The sequence below is a fragment of the Scardinius erythrophthalmus genome (genome assembly GCF_964197995.2).
Source record: "Scardinius erythrophthalmus genome assembly, chromosome: 6".
In the NCBI taxonomy this organism is placed as follows: domain Eukaryota; kingdom Metazoa; phylum Chordata; class Actinopteri; order Cypriniformes; family Leuciscidae; genus Scardinius; species Scardinius erythrophthalmus.
In genome coordinates, this window is record NC_138226.1 from 31,425,398 (window position 1) to 31,438,720 (window position 13,323).

General features: G+C 35.3%; 1 protein-coding gene across 2 annotated transcripts in view; it reads left to right on the forward strand.

Annotated features, from left to right (window-relative positions):
- The window catches only part of vwa8 (von Willebrand factor A domain containing 8), a 121,970-nt gene that overhangs the window by 14,367 nt on the left and 94,280 nt on the right, over window positions 1-13,323 (forward strand). For both annotated transcript variants that reach the window (XM_081368942.1, XM_081368941.1), the window contains exons 13-14: window positions 2,057-2,217; window positions 4,363-4,476. In XM_081368942.1, coding sequence (XP_081225068.1) covers window positions 2,057-2,217; window positions 4,363-4,476 — 275 coding nt within the window. The remainder of the gene's footprint in view (window positions 1-2,056; window positions 2,218-4,362; window positions 4,477-13,323) is intronic.

Sequence of the window (13,323 nt, forward strand, 5' to 3'; positions counted from 1 at the left end):
CCAGAAAAAGTCTTGGCACTCGCTTTGACAAGCAATGGTGTTTTGCGTCTTGTGTTTCCTCTTGTTATGATAGTTTTGTTCTCCCCGTGTAGATTCACCTTTAGATAACTTTTCAATGTTTTCCTTGCCTTAAAAGTTCATGCTAATTTTCCTCAAACAACCTGGCAAACAGTCTTAGAGGAAATGTTCAGATGATCTTATTTCGACGCTCAAGGCTTTCTAAATTAAATTCAGTGTATAATAACAAAAATAAAATGTGAACTTTATGATACTTTTATATATGTTTGAACATGGTTGAGGCTATGTTCTTCTGCTCACCACCGCTACATTTATTTAATAAAAAATACAGTAAAAACAGTATTATTATGAAATATTGATTTTGTCCCAAAAAACACACTATACACCATGCACTTACGCACTACGTACCAAAAACTATAGATATTGAAAGACGGTTCACTTTTGCTTATGAATGGGAGAAACTGCAACGTGCATTATGGCAGAATATATCCCACCTTCTAAGTAAAAGAGCCAACTGCTGATTGGTAAAGTCATTGCAGCTGTCTTTAGAAACTTCATTTCCCGTAGAAACCTGAGACTCGTGCTTATGACTGCACATGCTCATTGTCTGGCCTATAATTAAAGCTGTGACAGTTAAGTACAAGAAGTGTCCAACATGCCACACTTGTTTTTTTCCGGTGCATCATCCGGGTATTTAAAGTGTACTTTTTCTCTGTTTAAATTTTTGTGTGAACACTACTCACACTATGTATACTCCAAAACAGTATAGAAATGTCGGAAATGTAACGCCCCCTTCCCATAATCGCGAGCTTCAGCTTCCAATGCAATTATAAAGACAGTTAATAATGTTGTCAGTTTTACCATATCAGTTTTTCCGAAGTGTTAACAACTTAGTGTTAACTAATAATTGTTGCAAACTGGTACTACCAACAAAATATTAGTGCATTCCTGGAACTGGGCGTCGTTACACTACATCCTTGTGCATCGCTTTCTGACAGGACTTTTACGTGCTTTTCCCAGACCACTGAAGTGGCGTCGACGTCCGGGTTAGCAGTAGAATGAGCCGTCAGACAAATGTTATTTAAATGAACTCCTGATGTACTTACAAACTATCCAATGCCTCATTTTATGAGGAAAGAACCTATTTGTACTACTGTAGAAGTTTGGTACCATTCTGGGCATTATTAGTGGGGTAATTTACGAGATACATCATAGGATCCATTAGCGCCTGCACTAAGCCATACGGCTGATATCTCTAAATAAGCTCTAACTTTGAAAATGATCGACCAAGGGAAAAAAGGCTTCTGGGGGGGTGTTTAGCTCGAGGTCATGGTGCAAAGGACCCTAGGTTGATTTTACTCTGAACCATCCCTTTAAAAAAGTCTTAAAAAGCCTTAAATTTGACTTTAAAAAGTATGCAGCAACCCTGGTAAATTGTGTATATATTATATCGGGCACTATGGTCCAAGGATGTGAGATACTTAGGCTATTTAATAAACTTAAACAGAAAAGTTATGAACTGAAGAAAAAACTGGAACAAACCAGAAAATCCTTTGTAAAAAAATGATTGAACATGTTCATTTGACACAATATTTATTTAAAATGATCTGATATATTGATCTGAAACTACTTGAGATCATGGCCCTTTTGATTTCATCTTGAGTCATTGTGGATGTGTTATTGTACAGTCAGTGTGAAGCCCTTGAGTGTGAATGGCTGCCCTGTGATCAGTGTGACTCCACGTGAAGCTCTACTCAAATGCAAATGTTAAAACCCAGCCCACACACACACACTTCTGTCCTTCTTTCACCCCTACCCTCTCTGTCACTGCACTACAGGATACAGAAAATGACAGGCGTTGACTCTCTCTCTCTCTCTCTCTCTCTCTCTCTCTCTCTCTCTCTCTCTCTCTCTCTCTCTCTCTCTCTCTCTCTCTCTCTCTCTCTCTCTCTCTCTCTCTCTCTCTCTCTCTCTCTCTCTCTCTCTCTCTCTCTTCTCTCTCTCTCTCTCTCTCTGTGTGTGTGTGTGTGTGTGGTAGGATATGACAGCGCGGGACCTGCTCCAGCAGAGGTACACCCTGCCTAATGGAGACACCGCCTGGAGGGCATCCCCGCTGGTCACTGCTGCTCAGGAGGGCAAGCTGGTGCTGCTGGACGGCATCCATCGGGTCAACCTGGGCACTCTGGCTGTGCTGTCCAGGTCAGCCTCAACCCCAGCCGCCCTCATTTAGAGGCTTACACCATGTCCCAACCCTGAATGATGCAATCAGTTTTATTGGCCGTCACCCAGAATGGTCCCCAATATGGTAACACTTTATAATAACTGCACGCTATTAATCATTAGTTAAGCATTAGTAAACAGTTAATTCGTCATTTATAAAGCATTAAGAGACATTTATAAGCAGTTTATAAATACAGCTATAAATGCTTTATTCTTGATTTATAAGCATATCTATAATGTGTTTAATAATTGTATTTTCATAATTTATTAATGATCAATTTATCATTTTTAAATGAAGTATTGCATTATTTACAAACCAGTTATTTAGGTGTTGTCATTGATTCATAAGATCACTTAGAAAGTGTAAGTAAATGTAGTAGATGCAGGTAGTTATAAAGCATTTAGTAGTGGTCAGTTAACTATTTTGTGAGCTCATCTAAAGTGAGGACTATTTATGCCTTGTAAAGCATTTATAAAGGAGATTTAAAGACTCAGTTATCTTCTAAACAGAAAAAGGAAACAAACACAACACAGTGATGAAGAACATAAAAATATTTAACAGCCTTTAAATCTCCTTTGTAAATGCTTTACAAGGCATAAATAGTCCTCACTTTAGATGAGCTCACAAAAGTAGTTAACTGACCACTACTAAATGCTTTATAACTACCTGAATTAACCCTGAATTACAGTAGAAATACATGTTAATAAACCATTTATTAACACACTAAGTAACTATTATTATATGTCTGAATAATAAGATGTATGAATGTACATTTAAATACTTTATTAATCATTTACTTACACTTTCTAAGTGATCTTATGAATCACTGACAACTCCTAAATAACCGGTTTGAAAATAAAGAAATACTTCATTTAGAAATGATAAACTGATCATTAATAAAGTATAAAAATACAATTATTAAACACATTATAGATATGCTTTTAAATCAAGAATACAGCATTTATAACTGTATTTATAAACTGCTTATTAATGTCTATTAATGCTTTATAAATGATGAATTAACTGTTTACTAATGCTTAACTAATGATTGATAGTGTGCAGTTATTATAAAGTGTTACCCAAAAGGTTATTGTTGTTGTTGTTGTTGTTATTATTACTATTATTATTATTCATAATGTTGTTGTTGTTGTTGTTATTAATTTAAATATTCATTATATTCAATAAATTATTTTATTATATTTTTTTTATTATTACTACAGCTGCTAATAATAATAATAATAAATCAAATATTCATAATAACATTATTATTAGTAATAGTAATTTATTGATAGAATGAAAAGTTACTTAACTTTTCATTCTATCATGAACTTTTAATTTTCAATAAGTTACATTATTATTACTAATATAATTATTTCTACTGCTGCTACTTTTATTATTACTACTACCAATATAATATAAATTATTATTAATAATAATTATATTTATATATAATATGATTTATTTGTAATAATAATAATAATAATAGGTGGACAAACAACTAGACATTTTTTACACGGTCACATTTATTTATACAGCGCTTTTTACAATACAGATTGTTTCAAAGAAGCTTTACAGAAATAACAGGAAAATAATGCAACAAAATTTGTTTCCAGAAGAAAATAGCGTCACAGTCCAGCTTAAGTAAGTTCAGTGATGGTTCATTTTTGTTGTAAAAAAGTTATTAATTTAGTTCATTTATCTATACAGCCGCTCTGGAGAAAACCATGATGTCATCGTCCAGCTCAGTTTGTTTCCCATATAATGGTGTCAATGCAGGCAGATCGATATTAGAGTTGAATTTTAAATTAAATGTTAAATTTTACTACTGCTAATATAATATAAATTATTATTAATAATAATTATATCTATTTATATATAATATTATTTATTTGTTATAATAATAATAGATGGACAAACAACTATAAGTTTTTTGCACAAGATTTTTTAAAAACTTTTTTATACTTTTGTTTATGGTATTTTTTTTTTATCTGAGAATACTCTCTTGGTGTGAAAATCCCAACACTGCTATTCCTGTGCGTGTGATCTTCACTTTAGAGCAGATTGCTGATCTTCACTCTCCTCTTGTTGTTCTTGATTGTTGGGTGATTAATGTTCTGTCTCAGGTTACTGCATGACCGAGAGCTGGCTCTGTATGACGGGACTCGACTGCTGAGGTGGGACCGTTACCAGACTCTAAAAGAGGAACTGAAGCTCACTGACCAGGAGCTGCAAGACAGGTAATAATCTCAAAGCAAAAAACTGCATAATTGTCATAAAAATGACACATAAATAACATTCTATTTTCTTCTGGTTATTTTTAATGAATATTCAATATAAATAGCATATAGTGTTTCTGGTAATGGAACCAAACATTTTTATATCATCAAGAATGTCTAAATAAACACAGTAAAAAGAAATGTAAAGATTATTAAAGAGTTAGTTCAGTTAGTCTCGCGTTCATCTTCGGAAAACACTCATTAAGATATATTTAATATTCTCTCAACAGTTTTGTCCACTATTGAAAGTCCATACAACCAAAACTTTCAAGCTTCAAAAGTTATTAAGTAATCCATATGAATCGAGCGCTTGTATCAAAGTGTTTTGAAGAGAGACAATTCAAATATCATCAACAATATCATCATCAAATCTCATTATCAAAGTATCGTTTAAATGTTTTTTGTTTTTTTTCAGTCTAATGGTTTTGCTATATGAACTAAATATATGTAAATATATTAACTATCCCTGTATCTCAAACCAAAAAATAAAACTATGCGAATAAGCTGAAAGATCCATTTAAGTTGGATACCCACATAATGGTCTTAGGAATGGACCAAGGCTCTCGTTAATTTGTTAACGTTTTTATGTCCAACTGAGATAATGCTTTTCAGAAGTGTGCCATAGAAATTAAGTACTCACACGGGACTAGTGTTCTATTTAGTGTATAGCTATGCAATACGACTGACCGTTCGAAAGGGAACCCAGCACCTATCAGTACTATTTCTCATGAGAGCTGCCTTCCATCTATACAATCCTTCCATCTATACATTCGTTGCTGTGACAACTGCACTTACAGAATGGGAATATGTGCTGTGGCTGTGCAGTGTGCCATAATCATGGAACAGAATAGAAATCTCACACCAATCAACACCTGTATGTGTGCGCATGGTCTCATGGGGGAGATTATTTAGCACATTCGTATCAGCCCTTTCTTTGTATGAACCGTCTCCAAGCAATCAGATGATAATGGCATATCCAATGTATTTCAATTCAGTTTTCAAAACTTTGTCTATCACATAGTGATTGATATTTGTCTGAGATTAGAGCTAACAAACAACATCAAAACATTCATAAAAAATACACATAAAAATATAGCTAAAATCAGAGACTGCATTCAAACTGTCAGTCCAAATCTGATCATTTGTGTATGTGATTGGAATCCGATCTAAATTAATGATGACTGTCCACACAGTGTATCGCAACTGGTCAGTTCTGATTTGTGCTCTTTTGTTTTCCGGAATATCTGCTTTGGTTTCTATGACACACTGAACCCGGTAAATTACCGTAAAATTAAATTACCAGATTGATTTTTCCGGACAAATGTCCATCTACTGCATGTTTACGTAGAAAAACAATTAAAAGCAGTGGAGCTTACTGTAAACGGCTCCAATAGAGCTTTATTACTGGCCCAAAGCAAACTTCTTAAGTCAACATTCTGATGTTCTGGCCTATATGTGCTCATACCGGTAATCCTATTCTTTGTTCACATACGATCTCTAAACAGTAATTCACCTGTATTAACCTTTATTTGACCAGGCAAGTCACTTAAAGGAGAACTCCGGTCAATTTTAACATTGAGCTCATTTTTTTGTCAATTTGGAGTGCTGTCAATACAGAGAACAACGACAAAAATCGGTGTTGCCTACACCGCGTTATCCTCTTTTTAAAGTTTGCACCCTGTTGACTTCAATGGGGCAATATTTAAACCTGCTTTTAGCCTCTTAACATCCTTGATGTGTCATTACAAGTGCACAGCTAATGTGAGTGATTCCTTCAGAGTGAACACGAGTGAATCTGACTGCAGTAGATGTGAAAGAAATTCACGCGCATAGGTTTAGAGTTATAAACCTATGCGCATAGAGTTCACGCGCATAGGTTTAGTTACCTATGATCACGCGCGTGAACTCGGCAATCGACTACTTTGGACTTCAACTGAAAACAGGATGTAAATACAGGTATTTGCGCTGGCTTAAATAACATCATTTTTATTCATATCTTTCACATCTACTGCAGTCAGATTCACCCGTGTTCACTCTGAAGGAATCACTCACATTAGCTGTGCACTTGTAATGACACATCAAGGATGTTAAGAGGCTAAAAGCAGGTTTAAAACTTGCCCCATTGAAGTCAACAGGGTGCAAATTTTAAAAAGAGGATAACACTGTGTAGGCAACACCGATTTTTGTCGTTGTTCTCTGTATTGACAGCACTCCAAATTGACAAAAAAATGAGCTCAATGTTAAAATTGACCAGAGTTCTCCTTTAAGAAAAAGTTCTTATTTTCAACAACAGAGTTGTACAAACATGCATTACTATACACACACAAATACATTCATTAAAAACATTTACAGGCCTTGATAAAAACACTCCCTAGTAGTTTGCAGAGATTGACATATATGTTTCTAATTTCCATGACTTTTGAAGCACATTCCAGTCATTTGGAGCAGCAAAACCAAAAGCGGAACGACCATAAACAATTTTCTTCCTAGGGATAATTAAATGAATATGATTAGATGATCTGGTTAAAACATGAGGTTGCAGCAACTTTTGAAGATATATGGGTAACAAACCTAATAGGACTTTACAAATAAAAATACACTAGTGTATTTCCCATCTAATCTGTAATGACATCCACTTTAAAAGGGAATACAGTTCACAGTGATTGATGTGTTCTGTAAGGTGCATTAGTAATCAGTCTAGTAGATGCATGATATAATACATCTAATTGTTCTAGAACATTCCTATACACTACATCACCATAGTCAAATAATGGTAAAATAGTGGTTTCAACAAGATATTTCTTGTCTGATGTAGTGAACATTGAACAATTTCGATATAAGAAACCAAGTCTAGATTGAACTTTCTTCTGAAGATCGATTATATGATTATCATAGCTATCAATAATCCTCGTAAAGGTTAATATAGGTTTTCTCACTACAGATAGCCTAGGAAACACTATTAATATAAACTGAAAACAGGGTTGAAGCCAACACAGAGCCTTGAGGAACCCCTTTGTTAATTGTGAATAACTCCGATAGTTGTTGTTTAATCTTTATATGTTGGGATCTACTACATGTAAGGGTTAATGCCCTTCGAGGTGTCCATTGTCAGGTATTAATGGACGACGGCGAGGCGTGAACGCGTCGGACGGTTGCCTCCGCCAAAGTCCATTAATACCTGACAATGGACATCTCGAAGGGCATTAACCCGCTAATACCATGGTCACTTGCCAAATATCACATTTTTAAAACATTAGTTTATATTTTAATTAGTTTTACAATCTAAAGTTTTTACAAACAATAACTTGGTTTCCCTGGTTACGCCTAACGGTTTATTTACTAGGTGTCCTCTATCACTTTTTAATGGACACCCGGCAGCCAATCAGAATCGAGTATTCACCCAGACCATGGTATTAAGATAATTAGAGAAACAAGATAAAGTTAGATGCGCCAATAGCAATACTACATAATCTGGATGACACAATAGAGTGATCAACCGTATCCAAAGCTTTCGAAAGATCAATACAAATTGCTGCACAAAATTGTTCTGTATCTAAAGCATTATAAATATTGTTCATAACTTTTACAGCTTCTGTAATGCAACTAAATGATGATTGAGATTGAGCATCAGATATGTTAAGTTTATTAAGAAACCCTAATAATTGCTTATTAATTAATTACTTTTGCAACGCAAGGCAAAACTGAAATTGGCCTATATGAGTTTGGATCCATTTTATCGTCATTCTTATAAACAGGGGATACAATGGCAGTTTTCCAGGTTTAAGGGGTTTTATCTCTGCAGTATATAGATAAATGCCAAATATATGTTAGACGTTCAGCTATAATAGGTGCACCAACTTAAAAAAAAAAAAAAATGGGTGCAAAATATCTAGACCAGCAGGTTTTTTTAGTTAAGTTTATAAAATTCAAACCAAACCTGTGACTTAGTAACTAAAAGGTAATGAACAATTTTTGTGTCTTTATTTTTTATACTCCGCTTAGAAACATGATTCTCGAATAAATTACTCACTCTAATAAAATGTTTGTTTAAAAGATCTGCTAATTTAGCTTTGTCTATAACAACAATATCTTTGTTTTTTTAAGTGAAGCAGGCCTTTGTGTTAAAAAATTATGCTCTAGTTCTTTCACAGTATTCCAAAATGTTCTTGAATTTGAGGAACTATTAGAGAATTGCTTTCTATAGTACTGTGATTTTGCTTTTCGGACGGCTTGAGTACACATATTCCGATGTTGTCTAAAAGAAATCCAGTCAGTCTCAGATTTACTCCAAAGCACATTTTTCTGATGTAGTAAAGTAACTAGGTCCCGATTTATCCATGGACTAGAATTACACTAGGTTGTCTGTGTGTATACATGCTACAAAGCAATGATCACTGATATCATGACTGAAAACATCAGATTGATATCAGTCTGGGGTATTTGTCAAAATTACATCTAAAAGACTAGCATTTCCTAAACATTTACTATCACACCTAATAGGCTTACTAATTATCTGTGTGAGATTTAAAGAATCAAATTGGAGCAGAACACGATCAGGAGAATCTGTCATATTTTATATAAATTTGGAATTATTATAAGAGCTAAGAATTCACCAGTAAAGATTGCATGTGTGAAAGGTGCTAACGTGTAGCCGTGGAGCTGGACTACATCTAATGAAGCAGAGCAGTAGGAAGTTGCCATGCTTGACTTTATTCCTTGCTGCTGTCTTTGCCGGTCTTAAAATTCAAAGAGGTGTGTGGACCACGGATATGCCTCCATTATACAATCATTTTCTGCATGACATGCACACAACACAAGTTGGTTTCTGTGATGACATCTGATGTGTTTGCGTTTTACATGGGGAAAAAGCGACTAGCAAAAAAGCTACGTGAAATCCTATCAGAGTAATCATACTGACATGGACTTCCAGAAATGAGATTTGGATTTCAAACCACATATGAATGTATCTTGAAACGGATTTGTAAAATCCGTTCATAGGCGGTTAATATTTGATGTGCTTTCAGATCAGTCAATAAGTCAATATTTCACGTCCAGTTCTCTGTCTCCGTTAGCCTGAAGCAACCGCAGTCATGAATGAATGATTGTTGTGATGGCTTCCACACACCTCATGGACAAAGCCACATGGGAGGTGTTGATTAACTTCCCGTGACATCGTCTCTATAGAGAGACACTATCACAGACCAACAAGCTTTGTGACAGCGAGTCTAGACCCTGCGTCCATGTCTGTGAGAAACACTGAGTTACGATGAGATGCATTTCAGGCCATGACAATGGGCGCTTTCATCTCAGGACCGCAATAACAGGAAACTGCCCACCAGACGGTCCAGCTCAATTTAATCCGGGGGCTGATTTTATAGGTTTTGTCAGTTAGCACCATGACACTTGCTGTTTATTCCAGTCTGTCCTTACTTGTCTTCAGATGGGGAATTTTTAAAGTGGCTGAGAAATTTTACACTACAATATTATGTTGCTATGGAGCATCATATTATAGTTACTGTAATAAACTAAAGTTTTTACAGTCCCAGTCTTATTTTTATAAGATAATAACACTGAGTGTGACTTTTTTTTATTTTTTTTTATACAGTATACGGTATTGTTTTAGCACTCTTGTAGCTTTTTCAGATCTGGTTGATTTTATTTATTTTTTGGGGAACCAAATGAACTCCATGATGTTGTAGAAAAATAAACCTTCTGTCATCATGTACTCACCCTTGAAACAAACTTTTTGACTGTGCAACACAAAAGATATTTTGAAGGAAAAAGGTCAATGTGGTTCATCAACTGTTTGGTAAGCGACATTCATCAAAATATCATCTTTTGTGTTTAGCAGAAGACATTTTCACAGGTTTGAAACAACTTGAGGGTGAATAAATGATGACAAAATGTTATTTTTTAAGTGAACTATTTGGGTAGCAAGTTACTTTACCTGTGAACACCTTTGTTTACTGGTTTCCCCTCAGATGTGTTGTGGTTTCAATCTTTTCATGGAAATGACTTCAGAGATCTTTGATGCCAGAAATATTAGACTTTATTAACAAACAAAACCGAACGCCTCCTCTGCAGAAAAAGGCGCTCTCGTTCTGTGTCCAGTTTTTACATATATACCTACATCCTTGTCCCAAATATGGTAATACATTCTATAGATTATTTTTGGGTGAGAGTTTGTACCATGTGACTTTACTGAAATAGCATTCTCTGCTGTGTCGGTATTCGGGCCTTAAAGGCTTCCAAAGTCAAACCAAAGACACACACACAGAGGAAATAAATAATAGTGTACAAATGTCTCGTGTGTGGTTCTCAAAATGCCAACAACATTTATCAGTGAATCCGATATTGCAAAACCGATATCAGATTATGTAAAAATGCTTAAATATTGGGGAAAATATAGGTTAAACCGATTATAGGTCGATCTCTACATTTCACTGTTTCTGTAAAATTATTATTACTAAAATTATTATTACTTTTTATTTTACAGTACAATCGTATCATTAATATAGTAACATTTTTGTAATGATTTCATTTTTATAATTTAATAAAAAAAATGAATAATAATATTAGTAATAGTTGTTGTATAGTCAACAACAATGTTAATGTGTCCTGAGACAACTATTATTTTTATTATACTTTATATATTAAAAAAAAAAAACTTTTTCCTCTCTATCCTCATGCTAAAATCCATATTTTAACACTGACATTAATAAAAAAAAATAAAATAAAAAAAAACCCAGACAGGCTGAAGGGGTTGTATTCGCTATAACAACCGTCTCGCTCTACATTGTCCCGCTTATTACATGGCTACCTACCAAATAAATCAATAATTTGACACAAAATATTGATTTAAAAAGGAGTTTATTGATTTAAAAACGATTGTATTGCTTCCTCTAAAGAAAATAGTCCGTTCCGTCTCTATGGTTAGAATCCTGCGTCCATAGCAACTCTCTGTTTTTCATGGCAACAGTGTGTTATACTTTGCAGCGGTCTGTTATCAAGAAATAACCGACCGCATTCTACATTAGAATTCAACCAAGCCATGTAATAAAGCTATATAGCACATGAATCCTATGAAACTTGAACTAGTTAAGGTACTATTGCAGTTCTACTGAGTTTCCATTCACTGCGAACACTAAAAGAGCAGCACTGTCTTTAGCATTTCTTCTTTTGTGTTCCATTAAAGAAAGAAAATCATAAAGGTTTAAAGCATTATGAAAGTGAGTACGGCAATCAGCGTTTCTTGTCTGTTGGTTGTCCAGAAGAATCAGAAATCAACTTTTGAGTGGGTGATGCATCATTTCCCTCGATTTGAAAGTCTGTGCCTAAATCCATGGAGGGTGTCTCAATCCCAACCAGCAAAAATTTAAACAGAAAATGTAACATATACATACATGCATACATACACATACTATAATAGAATCTCAATATACTAAAATAACTTCATTTTCTATCTTTAGTAAATTTCTCATGGATGGATCATTAGATGACATGGTTTTATTGTAATTATAACCATAGATTATCAACACCTGGTCAGTGAAATTACAAATCTTTGAGTGTGTTGGTGAAGAAATCAGTGCTGTTGGATGTATGTTTGTGTCCTGCTGCTGGAGCCACACCTAGACGGGTAGGAAGGATGTTTGTGGTGGCGCGTCTGAGGTTGAAATAAAGCCACTTCCTCTTCCTGTGTTTCTAGTCGGTGTCTCAGACTTCACTTGTGGTCTCTTCATGTGGTTCCAACACTGCTCTTAATTATCGAGCCTCTGTTTCTGTCGGCCTCAGGCTCACACACACACACTCCTCACTGCTCGGGCCTATTAATGACGCCTCTGAAAGTCACACTTTGCTTGGCTGCGTGGGCAGGGCTGGAGCCTTTGACCTCCTGAGGTCAGCACTGAATAGGGCTATCACAGAATTAACTATTCTTAGTATCTTGGTCTGTCTTTCTATTTCACTTTCAGGCTTTTTGTGTTGCAGGAACAGTTGCAGCATCACAAAAAATCTCTTGTCCATGCAAATTGGTTCTCAACTGGATTTTCTCTGGTACAAAAATGCAAAATGCACGTCATTAAAAGGTCATTAAAATCTAGTAATATTAACGTCAAACCTGGTCAAATGGGTCTTGATGCACCATATTTGAACATAAATGACCACGAATTAGATTTTTACAGTTTTTATAGTGGATAATGACTTAAGCCATATAATAGGTTTGTGTGAGGATATAACAGACTTAAGTAGATGTAGTCACATGGAATTCGCTCTTTTGTTTTGTAGCTTAACATGGCTGCCCCTGGTCACTTAACCTTGTTTGGATAAATGGTGTTTCTTATCGTTTTCCTCAGTAGCGCATTCAGTGTTATAAGTAAAGATTATAGCAGTGCACCTGTGTATGATTATTGCTAAAAAGTGGTACATTCAGTAATGATGTGTAAATGTAAGAAAGTGGAGCTGGTGTCTTTGAAACCAGGGACATGGACTTGGAAGGCAGGAAGGTGTTGCTAGGCAACAGGAGGCAGTTGATCTGATGAAGATCTAAAATGGTGTGATAATGAAGAATCTCGATCGCTCTCGCTGTCAGTAGGTGTATCTCTGCATTTCATGCAGTGTGCTCCACTGTTTATAAATAGACGGAGCTGTCCAGTGGGATTAGGTGGCGATGCAGCTCGAGCACGAGCTATTGTCAGGGATACAATATCAGTGTGCCAGAGATCAGCGAGGGCACAGATCTTGACATGGGCATATCCTATTCACTTTGACAGATGAATGGACTGGCTTCACCTCATCTTGTTCTCATATCGT